Raw genomic sequence first — 22,577 nt, forward strand, 5'->3', positions numbered from 1 at the left:
GTCAGTTCAGTTTGATTAATGGTGACATTTGTGCCATGTGTTCACGTCAGAATGCGGCAGCCGTGAAGTCCTGCTTTCTATTATGCACTGTTCAGCTTTTATTACAAAGACTGGACGGTTATTCCCAAGCCCTTCCCAATAAAATTTCACTTTATGTCTCTGTTATGATGGTGGTATTAATTCATTCCTCACCTCATCAGGACACTGTCTGGACACAGAATGATTGGTACCATCCATCACCCCTATTTTTGTGAATGGCAGCAACTGTTCATCCAAATTTGGATTATCCTATTTGGGAAATGGGTGTTTTGATGCTATGATCAAGTTTATTTCAAGGTTTGATGGCCTCCTGGCTTAATTTGGCTGGTCATGGTGATGAGGTTGACATTTATGGGGGTTTGATGTGTCATTTACAGGCTGTGTCTTGTTGTCAATTGATAGAGTAATTCGGACCAGGTCACTTCCCTTGGCCTTTGCTGTACAATGGCTGCAGTGCAAATGGCCACACTTTGTCATATTGTGAGAAATGTATGCACTCTTTTTTTTTCACATCACGTCACCTCAATCGCCCAAATTGCATTTGCAACTAAGCAAAAGGCAGTGACATAAAAGACAGAATCAGCTGAAGGTTGTAATGGCTGTCTCCTTCAAGTAACATGTTTCTGTCTCAGTTTTCACAAGTGATGCTAATTTATCTCTCCACATTGTCAATGAACAGTGAACAGTTATGAAACAACTTTTGAAAATTACAATAAATTTTCCTCCAACAACAATGTTTTGTGCACCCCAAATACCCCAGGAACTCCAATATCAGACTTACTGAGGATTAAGATAATTCTTTCCTGCTTTTATTGATAGGAAAAATCTGATATGAGATTATTTGTCTGCTGCAGATAAATCTCAGATTCCAAGAAAGCCTGAGCTAGGTCCCTTGGGCCCACAATGAAGGAAAGCGCAACTGCTCTCCACATTTCTGACCATTTGGTGGCACTGGTGTTATCAAGGCGTATCTGATTGGCCAGCCTCCAGGGCATTTACATACTCTCTGACCCATGTGTGCCTGTGTAAACATGCACTCGGATCCTATGAATACACCCAAGAGTAAAACACACAATTTCAGTCGGCTCCGAGGGGGGCCTCTCAATTTGCTGTAATTGCATACATGATGACTTAATTCAAATATTCTAAAGATTGATAGGAGAAAAACTCAGATGTTTGTCCGCATTTTTCTTTCTGCTATTATAGTTTGTGGATGTTGTTTTCCCTGTGCGTGTGTTTAGGGGATGACTGCCCGTTAGCTATATGGACCAGGTCTTGGAGTGCAGGAAACCTAATGGTGACTGCTAGTCACACTGGAGAGTATGCAGCCCTGGCATGGAAGCTAATCTCGTTGTCAGACGTTTTTGACACATTACACTATGATCATTCCATTTAACATTTAAATTATTCATTTGGTCCATGCTAACACATTTTTCTTGGATATTGCAAGTGTCAAAAGACTGCCATACGGAAAAGGCTGCCCGATTATTCGTCAGGCTGGGCATTTTATGGGCTTTCAATCATGGCTTACATTCCCTGGAGTCAGGAAAGTTAGAAATGAATCTGACGGAAGAAACCAGTTTGTTTAAATTTTTTAATTTTCGCATTTATTAATATCATTTTGGGACAGTTTTAGATATTATATGTTATTTTCCTTGTTTAATATCTCTTAGGGTTTTAATTTAAAACATTACAAGGGCAGCTGATGGGTGGCTGTAATTGAAATATTCAAAATATTTGAGCTTTGTTTTCACATTTAATAGCTCTCCTGGCAGATTTAAATTAGGAAATAACAAATACAAGTGAATCGTGATGGTGAAATTAAACACAGTAGTCTTGATATTACTGACTTGAGCTTTTAGTTCTCGTTCTGATAACTACATACATGCACAACTTGATTCTCCCGAGAAGAGCTTGGTTAATTCTGTGTATTTTAGATATAAGTGTCTGTTTTATGAATTTTAAGGGAATGATTGTTTTTCATGCAATAACTGTCAATACCAGAGCATATTCATGTGCACATAATATTGTAATATCAAGCTTTGACATTTGTTTGATGACACACAAATATTAACTGTTTTTCAGTCTCAGTAGCCATTATGCCATCAGGGCTTGCTGACAGAATTGTGGTCATCATGCTACTTATACATTCCTTATGCTAAGTAAACTGTTGTAGTTTCTATCCCCTGTAGACTCTCAGTTACAATGATTACAATGATCCCTCCATACGGAGGGAGAACAGACCAGGGTGCTGTTGAATAATAAACCTTAGCGCTAAGACTAGCATAAATCTATGTTAAGGTGTAGGAGTTACGATCAACTTAGAGATGAGACTAACATAAGTATATTTTAAGGTGTAGGAGTTATGTCTAAGACTGACATAAGTATATGTTCAGGAATGGGAGTTACGATCACCTTAGTGCTAATACTAACATAAGTATATGTTCAGGAATGGGAGTTACGATCAACTTAGAGATGATTCTAACATAAGTATATTTTAAGGTGTAGGAGTTATGTCACCTTAGCGCTAAGACTAACATAAGTATATGTTCAGGAATGGGAGTTACGATCAACTTAGAGATGAGACTAACGTAAGTATATGTTAAGGAATGGGAGTCATGATCACCCTAGCACTAAAGTCAATTTATACAAGGACACCCAGGAGTCCCATGATTAAGTGACTGATTATATTTCACCATGATGCTCATGTCATCAACCACGGGTTGATGAAGCTGGGAAAATGCTCCATGCTTTATAAAATAACATCCAGTCTGTTTCTCATGGACGGCAAAAGAAGGAATCAATTGACTCACACATGTTAGCCAGTCTGCTGACTACCCACAAGACGACATGCTGAAGACACCATGGTTTACCAGCTTCCTTCTCGGGGAGAGAGAACCTCGTGTGTAATGACTTCATTTATCAGAGCAAGACAATTGAAACATCATGGTGAGCACCAGGTGTCTGAGATCTGTGGTAGGCGGGGTATGTCAAGGATGATATTTGAAGGGGTGTTTATTCAACTGGTCAGATGTGTGTTTGACTCATGTTGGAGAACCCCGTACCTACCTCAACATCTGTCAGCTCACAACACTACTCGGGGGTAAAATACACACACGTTTGCCCATACAAATGTTCTCCAGGTTGGGAAAAGAAAGTTTAAAAAGAGTAGACCCAAGTGACATGGATAAGGATATTGTCTTTATGCACAGTTTATTTTTTCTATCACACGATGTGTATATATACATGATAAGGAGACAGCACACGATCTACAAACATTGCCAGATTCTTTAAAAATGGTTAAAAATTCCCATGCAGTAGTTCTTGATGTGCACAATTAAATGAATTTCTCATGGAAGGTTGTAGTTAGGAAAACAGGCTTGACATTAAATGTCTTTCTACAGCTGTATACCAAAGGTGAGGTAGGAAAGGAATGTAGGTGGAAGTGGCAATATTTTGCTGATACCCTAACAATTGGGACGACCCCCCTCAGTCATACACAGTGCATAATTCCTGTACTGGAACCCCGAACAAATACATCCACAGCGTCAAGTTGAAGAAAACTTTATTCCGGTTCTCATCTTCATCCAGCTATCGAGATGAAGCCAGAGGATGCAAAGGCAACTAAAAATTCAATTACTTGCATTGGCAGTGTTCTAGACGGTGGGCATCGGTGGTGGGGTGGGATGAGAGTGCTACTGGGGAGAAGGGTTGATCTCGGGATGAATGTCAACTGAGACAAAATTGATGAGCTGTCAATCATTGTATTTCACACAGAGGAAGTCTGCCACTAATTAAGAAGCAAAGAGCAATGTGTCAATCCGTGAGTGTTATGGGGTGTTTAGCTGACCCCAAGCTTCTTTATTTTGTAGATCACAGCACCCTCTGGTGTAGCCTCATTCAAATGACTGCGTGTGAGCCTGGTTGCACTGGGATCCACTACAACACTATCAAATAATTGATCATGATTACGTTCATTGATTTTTATGTCCACTTTCATCAGATAAAATTCAAGTAAATGGATATTTTCGTCTTGAATCAATCTTGTTGAGAATCTTCATCAGATTGCCGATCCAAATTTTTGTCCTCCAAGTGATGTGAAAAACTTAAACAAATGTGAAAATACAAATAGGGAGTATGCGTTCACATTTCTCACCCACTATCAGCAAGGTTTTCTTATTGGAAGAGATTTGTTTTGTCTTAATCATTAGGTTGTGTGAATGGGTGTACTTGTGGTGTGTCAGGCATGCAGTTCTATTCCTCTACAGTTACAGTGGCTGAATATCTTGTTAATTTCTTATCCAATATGGCCACAAGTGGAGATAACAAACTGTTTGAAAAGTATTCTGTAAAATTACCTCTGTGTTAACTGTTTTGGTTTTTTCAAAGTGTAATTCTGGATCAGTCTCTCAGTGTGATGATGTGGAATAGGATAGTATTAATAGCTGCTCTCTCATTTCAAGGAGGGTTCCACTTGCAAACCACTCCCTGTCTCCAACAGAACTGTCTCAACCCCTAGGTCAGTTGTTCTTGAGAGCGTTCCACCCCAAATTGGGTTTTTCTTCTGGAGGTTTCACCTCTTCCTGGGCTGTTCTTTTGAGGGTTAAAAATATCAACTCTCTCCTTGGTTGTTCTTGCCTTCAGAAGATTTCAGCCTACATCTTAGCTGTTCTATAGGAAGTTCCACACACACCTGGGCTGTTCTTCAGAGGGTTCCATCCCTTCCTTGGCTATTCTTTTGAGGGGTAAAAATGTCCACACCCTCCTAAGCTGTTCTTGACGTCAGAAGGCTTTAACCCTCACCTTTTAGTTGTTCTTCAGAGGGTTCCACCTCCACCAGGGCTGTCCTTCAATGGGTTAACAATGTTCATCTTAGCTGTTCTTCAGAGAGTTCATTCCATCCACCTGGGGTGTTCTTCTCAGGGTTTCCAACGAACACTCAGGTTGCTGTGTAGAGGATTTCCAACACAAATTCCCAAACTTCCCATCCCTAGACTGTATTTTAAAGGGTTTCCTACCCACAACCTGGGCTTGTTCTGTGGATATTGTGAACCGCTCTCCTTGGCTGGTTTCAAGAGAGTTTAGTTTATATCCCTCAGCCCCCCCCCACCCCATCCTACACCCCACTATCCACCTGGGCTGTTCTCCAGATAGAGACGAGTTGGCCACAGATGAGAGGGCAGAGAAAATAGTCCCAGATGGCTTGTCAGAATGTTGTCAATGGAACAGACAATGCCAGTGTTATTGGCCAATCACACAATAGACGGGATAACAAAACACAACTAGTCCAGGGTCACTGGAGGTGATGGAATGACGGGAAGGGTGTGACTAGAAGATTGAGCCGCAGATTACTGGCAAGAAATGCATACACAACCCAAATTGCATTTAATTCATCAGTGTTGATGAGTAATTTGGCTGCACGCTAGGGGATCAACTGAAGATGGATTAACTGCAAGTGATATCAAATCTTGAAGCCCTGCAATAAAATTCATGTCATCCGTGAGACAGTGTGTCTATTCTTAAGTGCTGTCTAAAACTAGGATGTTTTCTTGAAAAGGAAAACGCTCTGGAGAATATCTGTTTCAGAGCTGAAAGCACTGAAATGTTTTCAAAAGTAATTCTGCTTTGAGAAATGTACTTTTGTGATTTTGAGGTGTGAAAGTTTGTCTCCTGAGTAAGGTACAATTTCTAGGCACTTGAGGGACTCTGTTGCTGTTGGTGTAGGCAGGCTTGCACGCCAATGTACAGAGCTTGCATAGTTTGTAGCTTCCAACTGGAAGACATTGATCAAGGTACAGGAGAAAATTCAGTTAAAACAAAGAAGAATTAACGAAATGTGTTTGTGATAAAATTAAAAAGATGTTTTTCTCTTTGTATATTGAAACAAAAAGATATGACTAAAGTCTATTAAAGAAAGGCCATTATGGAGAAATTAACTTTAACTCTTATGTAGTCTGTTGCTGTTTTGTGTTTCTGAGCTTGGTTTGAGAATAGACAGATGAACCATACATAAATATTAATGTAGTTAGTCATTCCCACAGGACATGAAATTGTCATGAACCATCCCAAACCATTTCACTATTACTTATTCTTGGAATCACTGGAATCATGTTGCTTGATCGATTGGCAGATTGTCCTCCAAGTTTGAACCTAGAGGATTTATGTGTACAGTTCTTCAGGAAATAACTTCTCAAGAAGGAAATGTCTACCTCCAAGGCAGTTCAAATGATAACTCTGGCATGTTTATTAAATTTCTTTGTCCCTATCGGCCTTCCTCTACGCCAGTTGTCCTTCCTGTGCCAAGTAGCCAGCAGCGTGCTGCGCCCCACTCCCCCACCCCACTCCCCATCCCTGTCCCTACTCCCAACACAATTCCCCCACCTGGCTTCACTCCTCCACGGGGGGTCCAACCTCGGAATGCTTAAATATATTCACTCAACATCATGGAATCACCTTTCATAGAATATCAGTAATTACTGCTCAGTCCTTGAAAGACACTTTGTCAAGTCTTGTAATAAATATATATTGTAATGTAAATCATTCCCTTTTTTATTCCATTTCCACAAAAATTAATATTTTGAAAGTTTAACCATAACAGAAAAACATTTCTCAAATAATTTCTCTGTATTATATATAATCTTACAATCAATCAAAACAAAACAAACTTGTATCGTTGTCTTGACAGTGTTTATATAGTTTATAATATGCTACAGTTTTAACATACTTTCGTGTTATGGTGTGGAAGGAGAGTGATGCAGGTTAGAGACATTTAAACTTTGCTCCTGTAGACCAAGAACCAGTCAGTGAACCTGGGATTTAAACCCAGAACTATAGGACCCTTACACACCTGTGATGATGACTGTAGTAAATGTGTGCTTCTGTGTTATGTTATGAGGGCCAAGATATTTATTTATGAACATCGATTGGTAGTGATCGGACTTGTGGCTTGTCAACTTGATTTGGGAAATGATTGGACTTATGGCTTGTCAACTTGTTTTGGGAAGTTATTAGACTTGTGGCTTGTCAACTGGATTTGGGAAATGATTAGATTTGTGGCTAGTCAGCTTGATGTGGGAAGTGATTGGACTCGTGGCTTGTCAACTTGTTTGGGGAAGTTATTAGATTCGTGGCTTGTCAACCTGTTTGGGGAAATGATTGGATTTATGGCTTGTCAGCTTGTTGTGGGAAATGATTGGACTTATGGCTTGTCAGCTTGATGTGGGAAATGATTGGACTTATGGCTTGTCAGCTTGATGTGGGAAATGATTGGACTTATGGCTTGTCAGCTTGATGTGGGAAGTGATTGGACTTATGGCTTGTCAGCTTGATGTGGGAAGTGATTGGACTCGTGGCTTGTCAGCTTGATGTGGGAAGTGATTGGACTCTTGACTCTCCGTGGCTTGTCAGCTTGATGTGGGAAGTGATTGGACTGTGATTTGTCAGCTTGATGTGGGAAAGTGATTGGACTTATGGCTTGTCAGCTTGATGTGGGAAGTGATTGACTTATGGCTTGTCAGCTTGATGTGGGAATTGATGTCAGCTTGATGTGGGAAGTGATTGGACTTATGGCTTGTCAGCTTGATGTGGGAAGTGATTGGACTCGTGGCTTGTCAGCTTGATGTGGGAAGTGATTGGACTTATGGCTTGTCAGCTTGATGTGGGAAGTGATTGGACTCGTGGCTTGTCAGCTTGATGTGGGAAGTGATTGGACTTATGGCTTGTCAGCTTGATGTGGGAAGTGATTGGACTTATGGCTTGTCAGCTTGATGTGGGAAGTGATTAGACTGTGGGAAGTGGCTTGTCAGCTTGATGTGGGAAGTGATTAGACTCTTGGCTTGTCAGCTTGGTGTGGGAAGTGATTAGACTCGTGGCTTGTCAGCTTGGTGTCGGAAGGAGCCTTGAAGTGATGAAGGTATAAGAAATTCAGGACTGTTGAAAAATGTGAACAGAAGTATGACGTTGACAAACCAAGAATCTTCTTGAATCTGGGATTCAGGACTCTCTGATGCCCAAAGAATGCAGTTCAACACACTGAAATGCATCATCATAGACAAAGGCTACCTCTGCACCTTGTTTGAGCTAAGCATCCCGCAGCAGTCGTTAAACATTTACAGTTGGAGGGCTGTTTGTTCTTCAAATATACTTGATTGTTATCATATTTGTTTAATTTTCATTTTTCTTATTGCAGTATGGTCTCAAGTAGATGTTGTGTTTCTGTAAACTATGAATAAACTTGATGAGGATAGGTTTCAGCTGATGAACCAACCTGATCTTGACCTTCAGAGAAAGGACACAGATTGTCACCTGACAAGGACAATGTCCAGACAGGAATGTCCTGCATTGTCCAGCAAGCTCCATGGGTGGCCCCAGTGTGACAGAGAGACATGGCTTGCCATGTAGCTAGCCACTTGATGCCGCTGACCTTCAGGACATCCTTGAGGCAGAGCTGAAAGGTTGTCCATAAGGAGGCGTCTGCTGCCACTTGTCTTCTGCCAGGAGGCAGTACCAGATGAAAGGTCGACCTGAGAAGATGTCTGTTAATGTATAAATGTAGATATGTCACGATGAAGGAGGGTGGCAGACACTTGGCTTGTGGCAGCTTGGAACACATGGCCGGGTCACTTCCAAGGAGGACATACAACCTCCAACATGGCTGCCAGCCATCTGCAGGAACATTACACGCAGTGGTCAAATGTCATACAAATATTGGCAATTGTTCCCAAGGCAACTGAGGAGACTGTAAGATGTTTCCAGTGATCACATGGGGTGGATCAGTATCTTCAGTGTAAACACATCTGCCCCGGAGGGTCCCACAGGAGGAAGTTTACAATGCACTTAAATACAGTTATTCCTAGAAGTTTGTCGTAGCCGGTGTAATTCAATTATCTTTTCATAATTGTTAACATACACATGGAGACATGTTCTTGTGTGGGTATATCAGACATGTTTGAGTTGGATCGACTATTTCTTGCCTTGAAGCATCTGACTGAATCATGACGTCCTTTCCTGTTGATTGTTGTAGCAAGACATGTTTGCATGTGTATGTAAGAAATGTAACACTGCATAATGAGCAATTGAGTAGTGATTAAAGTTTAGTTTTGGATCCAGATTATTGCCACCACCACTGCCATGCTCACCACCACCACAACCCAGCCACCCAAAGCACTGCAGCTCCCTGTGTACAAGAAAGCAGGGGTGTTATCAAAACTTGAGATTAAATTTGATATGTTTTGTTGCTGACAATTTGATTACTGGGAGTGTAGGGATTTTTTGTATCTCTTCCACATCCCAGCGAGTAGTATCAGAGGCCAGCCTGTTTCCATTACAAATATAATACAGTTTTCCTGCTTTACTGCAATTGAATACACTGTATCATATTTAGCCGTGTTCAGCCAAGTGTGACTTGCTGGTGGGGCCAGGCAGAGGCTTGCAGGCACTCAAGTGTGGATGATTTATTACACAATTGTTCGACTTAGTTCAAAATGTCCTCCTTCTAATGGGCTTGTGTCAGGGAGGGGACTTGGCTGTCTAAGCAGGCCTAGTCTGTCAATGGAGAGATCCCTTGAGGAAATGCTGTTAAAGTAGTAAGGTGCCTAACATTGAGCCCCAGCTTTATAACGTATTTGTACGATGTTTGTCCCTGGTGTGTGGTGGTCACCTCGCAGAGAGATACAGACTCCCGACAGGCTTGGTCTTCATGAGCACATGGGCATGGCTTGATGCCTTCAGCAGGAGCTCAATAGTTGGGCGGAAGAAGAGGGCCATGGAAACTTTCAATCAGTTCACTCATCTAGATTCAATTTCCTGGAAATGCCAGAGAATGTTTTTACCATTACATTAATGTCCCTCAGTACATCTTAACATTGTAATATTTTCTATTCAAAACTTCTGTTTCATTATTTATGTTTCAAGAATTTGTCCACAATATGTTCCAAAATTTAAATAAAAATTTAAAATATATTGTGACAGACGAAAAAATGTCAGTTTATATAATCTTCAATAAGCTCAGTAATTTATTCTTATTTCTACCCATGTTTATGTATTTATGATATTTATGACATGGGTGTGTCTTGTACAGTAACGGGGCGGTGGGGTAGCCTAGTGGTTAAAGCGTTGGCTCCTCACGCTGAAGACCCGGGTTCGATTCCCCACATGGGCACAATGTGTTAAGCCCATTTCTGGTGTCCCCCGCCATGATATTGCTGGAATATTGCTAAAAGCGGCGTAAAACTAAACTCAGTCAGTCAGTCAGTTGTACAGTAACCATCTTCTCAAAACTGGTTTCTTTAAAACTAGTTAAAATAAGTCTGGGTATATCTTGGCAAGACATTGATAACTGATGAATGAAATCCTTGTGTATTTAACTCATAAATATTCACCAACCCATGGGATTGTTATTGTCAGATCCTGCTGGTCTGTATGCATATTGGCTTGGCATTAGACAATGGTTGATCAAATCGCTGTTAGGGGAAGTATTAGTCATAATCTGTTTCAGATCAGTAATACGCTATGGCACTAGGTGTGTGAGCTGTATTCATTCAGTAGGTGTTCCCCAGACTAATGCAATGGACTGGTAAAATGGTAAAAAGATTACTCAAAAGCACTCCTTGGAGCTATCAATTTGACATATAACATCAGACTTATATGAGCCAAGACCTTGTTATGGAAATACATTCAGGTGTTTATGGTTGGGTTTATTGAACGTGTTGCGTGTCAGTTTACAGAAACGTCAACAGTGTGACAGTGTACGAACAAATGCTCCCTAAACCACTGCTGTAAGTCAGAGGCCATTGCCGGCATGCATGTAGGATTTCTATACTAAACCTTCTCAATCTCCTGCCGGCTGACACTAATCACTTGTATTGATTCCACAATTGACTAGCATTACTGGCCTTCTCAGACAGTGCAAGAAGGTGTCACAACTCACCTAGTATATCGCTCAGGTAACATGACCGCCAGGTCGTGCCTCTGTTCCGTGAGGATTACGTGTCGCGGTCATATTTCAGATTATGACAGTTGACATAATGATTGATCGGCTGTCAGTCCCAGTGCATTCAGATGTCAAACCATCCATGATGCACCATAGCGCCCTCACAGCAATGCAGAAGACATTATGCTGCGCAACACAGTAGCAACTCTGGCGGCTGTATTCTCTATTATACCACACTGCACACATGATAAAGCAGTCAAATTCAATTCAATTTCTAGTTGAGATGACTGGTCTTGCATAGGAATGTAGGGGGCACGTATGCCTGGGTAATCAGCTGGAAATGATTAAAGTATTAGAGGTTCACTTGCCTACTTTGGTAAAGCTATTTCATGCATGTGAGTTTAAATTCTGTCAAGCCTAAATCATTACATCAAGTATTTGTCCAATTTGTTTGGCCACTGAGTCGAGTAGATGTCGGTTGCGAGTTTCCACTGTGTTTGTCAGTCGAGAAAATACTGACACGTATTGATGTGTTATGTCATTTCTCATTGCTGAACTTGCCGTGATGACAGAAAGAGAACTGGTAACTTCAGGCTGATTTTTTTCTTGAATTAACTACCGTGCAAATGAGAAATACATTAAAAGCCTACGTTTGCTATCTTCTTTTGCTGATTGGGCCATTTAAATGTTTAAGTGATGATATATAATGTGATGGTTGACAATTGTGTGACTAAAAACACCAGGAGAAATAGTTGTCTTCGAAAGTAATTTTCAGTTTTTACTGCAAAACAAATATATTTTCCAACCATAAATGGCTACTTTAGATAGGCCTGTCTCAAACTCACGGCAATGCATGGATGAGATGAACAGCTATTGTCGTGAAATGGAATTAGAGGCACTAACCATTGCTTGAAAAATGTATTTTGTTCAGCTGTAATCTTATGATAAAATATTTTTGAAATATTTACTGGTGATCATTGGTATTACAGTGTTTATTTGATTATTGCTTTTAGATTTTAAATGAAAACTGCATTTCTAGTCCATCCTTAGACTATTTTAATTTATTTTCCTGAAAATATTTCAGCAACAAATTTTCATGTGCCTACCAACTAAACTGACATGGCTGAAAGTGCAAATTGGGATGAGTCCATCAGCCTTCAATATTTGTTCTTGTCTACCAGCCTGTGACTACTAACTTCTACTTAGGACCACTAAAAATTCAGTGTTATCCTCAGTGACAAGTAGCACTTGAGGTTGATAATTCTTAACCAGTTTTCAATGAGAAAGTAAGATTGTTATGGATAACAACTTCTTTTATTATAAATGATGCGACGTTTCGGTATGGATTCTTATACCGTTGTCAAGCAAAAGTGTATAATATATAATATATAATAAAAGAAGTTGTTATCCATAAACAATCTTACTTTCTTATTAGTCACCAACTTCTAAATGCCAATCAAACAGATCAGTTTTCAATGCATCAGTTTTGTTCCAAATTTAACTGAATAAGAAATAGCAAATTTTTTCTCATGCAACAAGACTAGCTACTAACTCTGGGGACTAGTGAAATAGGGTTTACACTGGTCCTGTGGACTAGTCTTAGAAGAACGTAAGATGCTGAGGCTGTGTCTCACCAGTCACGATACAATTGTATTTTGCTGATGATACAGAATACAAGGTCTATATTCCCATTAACACCCACAGTGGGGCACGTAGCCTAACAACTAGTCTCTGAAATGAATATATTTTACAGAAAAAATAGTTCATAGTATGAAAAATATAATATAATGAAAAGGAGCCCTGACACTTTCTTCAATTTTCAGAAACTGTGGAAATCTAGACTTGACACATAATATAGACCTGCGTGGGCTTTCTTGGATATATTTGCTTCAGGGTCTGTTGACAGACTACGGGGGAGGGTACAAAACATGAAACAATGGCTAGCTGTAAAGGAAGCACAGTTATATGAGATATATCATAATGATATAACCTTGATCAGGTTAAACTTTAACTGTCTTACTATGGTGTTAGTGTAAGGTGTAAAACTCTCCATCACTGTAGACGTCATATCTTCTGAAGCCCTGTCATCTACATCAACTTAACTGCAGAATAAATCTTAAAATGTAATTACATATGTTCTTATGTCAGGCTGAAAACTCCATGCGTGTGTTTATGAAACATGTTTTGTGATACCAACATGAACACTGTCACTCTTAAGATACATGTTTGTGGCCACATGGCTTGTCCGCCAGATAAAACCCAGTCTCCCTCTTGAAGGTGGCCTCTCGGTAATCAGATCATTTTTCTGTGGTGTAGCAGGGAAGGTTGTGTATCAGATTCTACCCAGCTATCTTGAGCAAGTGCCCACCTGTTAAAATATTATGATTGAGGTGATTATTACAACCCCAGAAGCAGCGGGGATGGAGCAAGCATCAGCGTTCTCTCCAGTGTTTCGCTGAGATTGAAGGTGTTTTATGTGTTTGGACATCTCTGGCTTGCGGGTATTATGGATTATATGGACTTAGCTAAGTGTGATAAATGAGACCGTAAGATAATTGTCCCACGCTGACAACCTCTTTCGGGTGATTCTACAGCCTTCCAAATTCAAGAGGTATAATTTATCACCGCTATCAAAAATCTATAAGGTTCACACAACAAAACATGTTAAATTGATGAACACGGCCCAAACAAGCAGCCAAGCTGGTGTCAATTACTAGTGAATAATTAGGTAATAACGATTTACTGATGGGATTTTAAAGGTTTTATAGGAAAAGATTTGTTGAGGTTAAAATATGTGGCTAAGCCAATCTGGGTGCTGGTGATAATGTTTCCGGCATATGCGCAATTGATACATCGCTATTAAATATGATTAGACCTGAAGGGTGACAGTGTTATACATCACAGTTTAATCACATCTACATTAAGTCGGAATTAATTTTCCATGACAGGGTCGTCAGTGTTGACGGCAATCCATCATCTGTCGCTGTCAGCGATACAATGAGAGGTCAGCTCCGTGGAACATCCTTCAGTGTTACCCCCTACCTACTCTGTTTTCTCGTGACCGCAGCTCCCTCTGTAGACAAACTACATATATTGTCAGCTCTATGTTTCTCCAATTTTTGAAAAAGCTTTTGTTTTAAGTCACTCGTCTGTGTTTGGGCTGTCTAAGTGTATCATTGTTGCATGTCCTTATACTTTAATTTGCTCCAAAAAATTCAAGGATTATGTTCCGCCATGAATTGGATTCAGTCTTGCATAGGACATAAAACGGTCATAAAAGTGTCAGCATTCTTTCAACGAAAGCCTCATCTGAAAAGTCAATGATTGGCCATAGAGAGAAGTTATCCAAGCATTCAGTGCCACTCGCCACATGGAATAATGCTTATTGGTCAAAGGGAGATAACTCCTCTAGGTGAAAGTCATTTTTACTCAATCCTGGCGTGATTTATGCAAGATATGGTCATGTGTTAGTAAATATGCACACAACATTAAGATGGGGTTCTTGTGGGGAAGGGTTATTTCATGCCATCATGTAGCTGTATATATTGTATAGGAGTTGGTTCTGATTATGTTTTGAAGATTTTTGTTGAACTACAGAGAATGTTTTCTTTTTACTGTCTAGAAAGGTGAAGAGCTGGCAATGGGGAAATGGCTGGAAATTGGAGAAAGTGAAAAAGAAGTTGTAAAAAGTTGATGGCAGTTGCAAACAGATATCAGACGTAAATTCCAAATATCTGTAACATTCGTAGTTAACTGGTTAGCCACATGTTCGTACAGGGAGAAATGGACGAGACTGTCAGGTCGGAGAATTGTGTTTCACTTTGTTTTGTTTTGACGTGGTTTTCGCTGTTGTTTCCTCCAATCAAGTTGGAAGAAGTTTTGTTCAAACTGTTTCCCATACTTGTCTACAGAGGCTGGGTACCCTAGCCAAACCTTTTCTTCTTATGAACATGACATGCCAACTGCACATCAGCTTCAAAGAGCCTTCGCAGGTTGCCGTCTCTAGAATTGCCTCAAAGCCCTTTGATGCTTTCAAGTTTGGACATTTATCAACACTCAAATAATGATTCACAACAAAAGTGATTTTTCATTTGTTCAGGTGAAAATATATTTTGCCATCTGTTCTGTATACGAAAGGTCAAACCACGTACTACTGTGTCGATGTGTGGGACAGAAAAATCAATGTATTCATTTTTGGCATAAAAAAAATAATTAAGAAAAACATTTTTATGTCTCAAATTGTTTAATTTAAGTATTGTTTTATAAAAAAATTAAATCATTTCCATCACAATTTCGTAGAAAATGAAACAAAGAAATTCAAAATTAATACTTTTTAAATCTCTAGCCTATATTCATTCATTGTATGAAAGTGTTATGGGAAAGATTTTTCATTCCACTTTGTGCGTTGGGAATTACCCAGCATGGTAGTTTTATACAAAAAAGTGAATTGAAATTGAATTTTTGTATTGAGCCCCAAGTGAAGGATTAAATCTAGAAAATATGCCTGAAAGGTAGATTGAGGGGGGGATGAATTCATCTTGCACAAGAAGGCCAGTCCTTGTCCTCATGTTGCAGTGTTGTCCCATATCCTAGGCCTTCTCATCTATCACTGTATATTGTAGTGGTTGTTTTTAACTAAGCGCTGTATTCATGATGGAAGTGTGCTGTTGTAGGGGTTGACGGATCCCCACTGTGGGCCAAGTTCCCTTACAACCCTATATAGAAGCAGCCCCTTTGCCCGGGCGCTCCTATACAACCCCAGTCAGGATAAATGGATAAGGTGCTTGCCTCTATCAAACACCAGCAGGGCTACTATACACTACCTAAACCTCATCTACATTTGAAAAGAGTCCGGCTTGAGAAATGTTTTGGGCTCTGAGTCTCAATCTCAGGGCTGTCAAAACTGTCAAGGCGGTGTATAGCAAGATGGATGAGGGTCTGCTCAACACCACCACGCATTCCACAGGGAGCCCACAGTTCCTCCACCAGGGGGAGCTTCATACACAGCTGCCTCAACACAATTGGTCATCAATCATTCCTTGACATCATGACCTCCTGCAAACTGAATGACCAATCACTGCGGGTGTATTAATAGGGCTGGACACAAAGTGACCAATCAGGCAATCCTTAAATGATTAGGGGTCTGTTATTGCACAGCTCCTGTGGTGTTTGGGGACAATGGGGCTGGTGTTATCGTATAACAATTAGCTAGTGGCTGATTGCTGCTTGTACATATCTACATCACACACTGTCAGTCCACCTCAGTGTTCTGACAACAAGCTGTCATTTGGCCATATTGTCCGAGGTTAAGGAGGCAATCAAACCAGGGGGAAAATAACTGTATCTGGCGCCAGGGCTGCTTCTGAACAATCTGATCGTGCAAGTGCTGGAAGAGCTGTTGCTAAATTAGGGAATGACAAAAACTGAGGAAATACTTAGGACCAGCTATCTTTCTCCCAAATGTCACGACAATATGTCTGTCATATACAGCGTCTACCACATTTCCCGAGTTACTTATTTATATCTATCCCCTCTGTAACAACATAATTTCAAGCACTAACATATCAATATATTTGGGTTGGTTTTTACAGTAATAAAACATTTGCAAAACATATGTGAGCAACTTTTGATAATTTGAATAAGAGGACATTTAAGATAGGATATTTATTACAAAGAACATCCTAGCGACAGATTGCAAAACTTGTTACATTACATAGAGAGAGCAATATCCCACAAGAATATATGAATGTTGAAAGTTGATTTACTTGATATGGTGATGTTACCAATGTTGTAGTTGTATATGTTATATCATGCAGAACTGAATCAATAGGAACTAGGTGGTGTTGGTGCAGTCCGGAGCAGTACATGGCATTCGTTCATTCATTGAATACGTTTACAGTACAAATAGCTATACAGGTTAATACCTCAGGAATGGAAGACAAAATGGTGTAGTTCATACAAAACAGAAATACTTATCAACTACAAGTAAATTCAGAAATAGGGGCAGCATTGAGGTGTAATGACTTCGAGTTTAGCTAAACAATTATATGGAGGAAATTGGTTGCATGTTTTTAATGTGAGAAAACATGGCAGCATGTATTGTAGCTGAACTATTATGTGATGAAGGAAGAATAAAAAAGCGTGATGTAATGAACTCATCCTGTAGGGGGGTCGGCTCGTCCATTTTCCTGAAGTAAAGTAAATTATGTTTGTGTCGTATTTTGATCGATCATGTGGTGTGCATATGGAAGAACAAGTTCCTCAAGTATTTCAGCTGGTAGACAAAACTCACGTATTTAGTAAGTGTGGGAAGAAAAATGAAAATTGGATTCTCGTATAAATACATAATGTTGCCATGACAACATAATACGTATTGTGATGATTACATGTTATACAAGACCGCCTCCATGGTGTAGTGGTTAGAGCGTCCACCCGGAGTGCAGAAGGTCGCGGGTTCGATCCCTGGCCACGTCATACCAAAAGACGTTAAAATTTGGTACTTATTGGTCCCTGCCTGGCGCCCGGCATTTATGGGTACAACAAGGACTGGTTGGCTCGGAGTCAGTATAATGTGTCAGAGTGGGGTATTCATGCTTCACTGCGGCATGGTATCTCAGTGGGCTAGCACTATAAAACCAGCTTAAGTCTGGGCTAGTACAAGCAGCCGCACATCCACATACACACGCATGCACGTCGTCATATGAGTGAAATATTCTTAAGCACGACGTTAAACCCAATTTCACCTCACCTCACATGTTTATATAATTAATTATTTTAATGAAAGTACGGCAATACTTAGTTGCATTCTGATTGGTTTGTTGTATTTTTACAATAATGAGACCAGCCTCCTTGCTGGTGACAGACGGGTGTTACTGGTGACTGAACACAATGCTCCTCTCCATGACGGAAAGATGACGCACAAAGATGAGGCTTTTATATATTTTAGTGTGAAAGATAACTAAATTAATTGTCTGTGTGTATAATATGCATCTTGTTACATTCGATGATGTATTGCCTGTAAAACCTCTTCTGTAATATACCAATCAAAACATTGTACTTTTAACAAATAGATCATTGTCTCTGGTTTATGGCAAATAATATGTCTCTCATGAAATGATATTATCATTACTTTGTCATTTGTTGGTGACATTTACTGGTGTTGTGACTCCTAATCCATCATGTGAATAATCAATCCATATACCGTACTCCATATACCGTATTCCATATACCGTATTCCATGTACCGTATTCCATATACCGTAATCCATATACCGTAATCCATATACCGTACTCCATATACCGTATTCCATATACCGTATTCCATATACCGTATTCCATATACCGTGTCTGAAACTACTCGGAAGCGGTGAGCAATCACTTTAGTCTTTCTTATTACTACAGTTAATGCCATAGCTAAAGCTGTATGAAAAAAATGAGCAACTCCTTAACTTTTTGTGAGTAGTATATTATGTTACAGTGTGGACTAGTATAGATGATGTATTGGTGCCTCAGATCTTCAGTATTAAAATAAGCATTATAGATGTCTGCTTCATCTTGCTGTCATGTTTGTTTGTTGTTAAATGCTACAGTAATATTCCAGCTGTATTGCCTGTAAAACAGCGGCATGTAAATAATTGAGTCTGGACCAGACAAACCAGTGATCAATATTAAGTGATATGTTCACTTTTCCTGGGGTACTTTGTTCCACATTCAACCAAATCACTGAGCCTGACTACCAGATCCAGCATTGGTTGCTAGGGAACAACTCTAACCAGTAATCTGCCATCTGGCCGTGATGACACTGGACTTACTCAATACTAGTGGTGGTCCGATTAATTGAAATAATTGAAGATTGGTCGCAATGACTAAACGACCAAGCAATCGATCATGTTTTCTCATAATCGAACACAAACAATCTGGAACATTTGTTTGCATTGACAATATTTTTCACAAGGTTGGTTTTGTCTGTTACATTTCATAAACATTACAAGCTCGTTCCAAGTCAGGATTGAATTTATCTTAAAGACTCCAGGAAATTTATGTTCCTAACATACTAGTCATCCTTTAAAGATGTTAAATTTGCACATGCATTTTGTGGAATTTGCAAAAAGACTCATAAGAACTACATTTTTTTTTTCTGTTTTTTTGTGCAGTAACAAACATAACCAGAAAAATTTGATAAAGGATGCTGACCAATTATTTTCGATGATTGATCGGTTGTAATGAACCAATCATCAATTATGAGATTTTATCCAATTCCCAACTCTACTCAATACACATGTATTATTCAGATGTTCAACAAATGCATTATTGTTTTAAGACATGAGTCAGTATTTTTCAGTTTACAGAGAAATAGGGTTAAAGCTCTGTTTTGCATGTTGGATGTAAAACAACTCCAGTAAGATGCATATTCTAATGTGTCTGACATCGTCTTTATTCATAGAAAATTTGTCACAGACATATTCTTGTGTCTTATTTCAATTAATTTAAGTCACAGACATATTTTTGTGTTTTATTTCAAAGAGTTTATGTCGCAGACATATCAAATCAGCCTAAGAATATCCCACTTTTATGATTTATCTGTGTTTTAGTCCACTATGAGAACTTTAAATGAAACAAACTATAATCTCATATTGTTCCTGATGATTTAACTGCAGAGTAACCAAGTTGTACATCTAGCATTGTACAAGCAAGCTTTCGACATGAGTTCCAGCGTTTGACCTTCAGTGTAGATACTCTGATCCGTTGGCTGGATGTAATCCCTTGACATATTCCCCTTCACAAACAACATCATCTCCACAATCCCCGGTGGACATTTTGTATGCATAATCTCACTCAAACTGCAGATTGATCATGTAAAAACTATTGCTATTCATACATTTTTGGAATATTGGTCATTGTTTCTGGTTTAGCTGCATGCAAATAAGAAGTGAATTACTCAAAGGACTTTGTTTCTTTTGCAGAAGGGAGTCAGGCCTGCCTCAGTCCACGATCTCCAGCCTCCAGTGAGTAGCCCCACGTGCACATGATCAGGCTCGACTGTGTCATATTTGCTTCACAGAGAGCTACCCTCACATGTCTCAAAGTGATGAATGTAGCCTCAGTTTGATTACTTGTGTTGTCAGGTGATGGTTTGTAATTACAGGTTTGTTTTCAAATTTGCTCTGACAAAAAGTGGACAAATTACCTGAATTGCAAACTGCTGACTGAAATAATTGTCCTTTCACTATTTCAACAGCAAAAGTACCTACTGTGTTTATATTTGTAGTTTATAGAATATTGCCACTGTTCTTTCATGGAATGCTAAGCAATAAATATCTTATCTTACCTTATTCTTACGGACAAGACCAGTTTGATGAATAGTTCATAAAACATGTGTGGTACAACAAACTATTTCCATTTTTACACCAACCAGGATTCATCACACACAAAACTCCCAAAAGCAAGATATCAAATTCTGGACTGGCAGAATTTAGTTTTGCTTGGCAGAGATTTCATAACCTTGAAAATTGAAAAGGGCTTTATTCTTTGTTTGTGTTTTCCAAACAACAAAACACTTTTGGCTAACTTAAAGTCGAACTAATGTCAAAAGCAGAAATTAGTTTTTTGTAACACAGCATTGAGATTCCATGCTATCACTAATTTGAAGCACTAACCCTCGTACCAACAAGTTTTACAGAGACTAAAAAAATTAACACTGAAGTACCACATCTGATCTGTGTGGACTTGGAAGCATGTGCCACAGCATCCTTGGCACGTCACAGACAGTGATCTAGATTCAATTATATGGATATTACAGGAATAAATGGAGTCACTGAGCTGTGAATCTTTAATAGTGATTATCATGTGACACAGAGTGACCTTATAAGTCTAAGTGACCTTGGCTTGACTCATCGCGACCTTGGTTTAATTCATAGGTGTAGACTTTGACCTGATAGAAAGTGACATTCCTCTTATTCTTAGATTAAGGGACACGGGTGATGTTTTTGGAAGTGAGTTTCACCTTGACACAACATGGATAGTAGCCTTGATGTAATTCTTAGTGACCTTGACATGACCTTGACATGACCCACATAGAAAAACTTTGACATATACATCTGCACTTTAATCTAGTTCAGAGAGTAATGTTTAACAGATTGACAGTAACAGAGTTTACTGATGTTTGCTTAGATTGATTTCAACAGAACCTGTTTTGGTATTGTATGTTTCCGAAATACAATTTTGACAAATCTTTCACTGTTGTTCCATAAAGAAGCCCTTGTGAAGGATTGGTCTTGAGGTATATCTTGAAATGAGAAACGTAAATTCTGTTATGGAAGGCCTAAAGCTTCAATCTGACTTGCATGTACCAACTCAACTGATTAAAATTCATTGAATTTTTGTTCCCCGTAATTACCTTGCTTGTGTGGTGAGCAGCGGTCTCGCACAGCGTATTTTGGGATCAGGATAAGGGCTGCTATCGGAATGAGACTGCTCGCAGGCTGACCTGTTAGGATGGAAATTACTGTGTGTTGGGTTTTTTTTATCGGAATTACCAGAATAGTGCATGATGGGAAGGGTCGGGGTCAGTGGCCCTGTTTGCATGTGGCGTCATATAGGATTAATCTTGCAGATTGGAGATGGTGCTATTGCATGAATATATTAGTGTCAGTGTTTTGTGCAAGATGGCACCGAGGCGAATTTAATGCTTATTTAAAGTGACAATCAGGGCCTCATCAATACCATCATCCCGGTTATTTCCTGGTTGAAATTCAAACCCATTCATTACACTTCGTTTCCTCACTAATCAATTTGAAGAAATTTCTGTTTCACCTCGTGAAAATGGAATTAATATTGCTCAGTCATTTATCTCTATACATTCCAGCAACCAGATAAAAACATTTAATTTTGGTCTCGTCTGAAATGGCCTAATCAAGTACTCCGTTTGTAATACAAAAAAAAGACCTGACAATTTGATGACGGAAAAAGCCAAAAATACCCCAATAAATGGAACGTTTTTGCATCTGAGTAAGTGTTGTAATTGCATCTCAGCAACACATTGGGAATGTGTACTTGAAAAAGAAATAGTATCCAGAAGAATAGACTGATGAGGGAATAAATTTCTTATTATGTCAGTGGATCTGGAATATCTTTTCCTTTCAGGAAATGGTACTCAATAGTTGTAACTTTATGTTACATGGTATCAGTTCGAGAAAATTAAATTCTGAATCCTTTCATTTTGGCAAACAGTGGTATTGATAACTTTTTAAAACTTAGCGTCGCACAAAACTTTGAATAAAAGTGTCAGTAAGTAATGAAAATTCACACTTGTCTGTTCAGAGTGAGATCATCATTGGCTTCCAGGGAAAAATAGGTCCCCAGTACCTCACACTTATCTTCTCTTGTGACTGGGACTGAATAGTTCCCCTGTTATCATGATTGTCTCCCCTGTTTACTGGGACGGAATACGTCAGCATTACCTCACACTTGCCTCACAGGTTTAATAGGGCAAGTACTTACTCACTCACTCAGCTTCTCACTCACTCACTCCTTCACACTCACTCCTTAAAAGACCCTTGTTTCACATGAAGACTTTTTCATATTTTCCAATAAGATTAATCACCTAAGTC

General features: G+C 39.3%; 1 protein-coding gene across 1 annotated transcript in view; it reads left to right on the forward strand.

The window, feature by feature from the left end:
• LOC124290589 (transmembrane protein 135-like) overlaps positions 1 to 22,577 on the forward strand; it is a 198,692-nt gene that overhangs the window by 144,410 nt on the left and 31,705 nt on the right. The window contains exon 8 of the mRNA XM_046727336.1: positions 19,932 to 19,973. Within this exon, the coding sequence (XP_046583292.1) occupies positions 19,932 to 19,973 (42 nt within the window). The remainder of the gene's footprint in view (positions 1 to 19,931; positions 19,974 to 22,577) is intronic.

Source organism: Haliotis rubra, unplaced genomic scaffold (genome assembly GCF_003918875.1).
Source record: "Haliotis rubra isolate DU_JTF1 unplaced genomic scaffold, ASM391887v1 Scf47, whole genome shotgun sequence".
NCBI classification, from domain to species: domain Eukaryota; kingdom Metazoa; phylum Mollusca; class Gastropoda; order Lepetellida; family Haliotidae; genus Haliotis; species Haliotis rubra.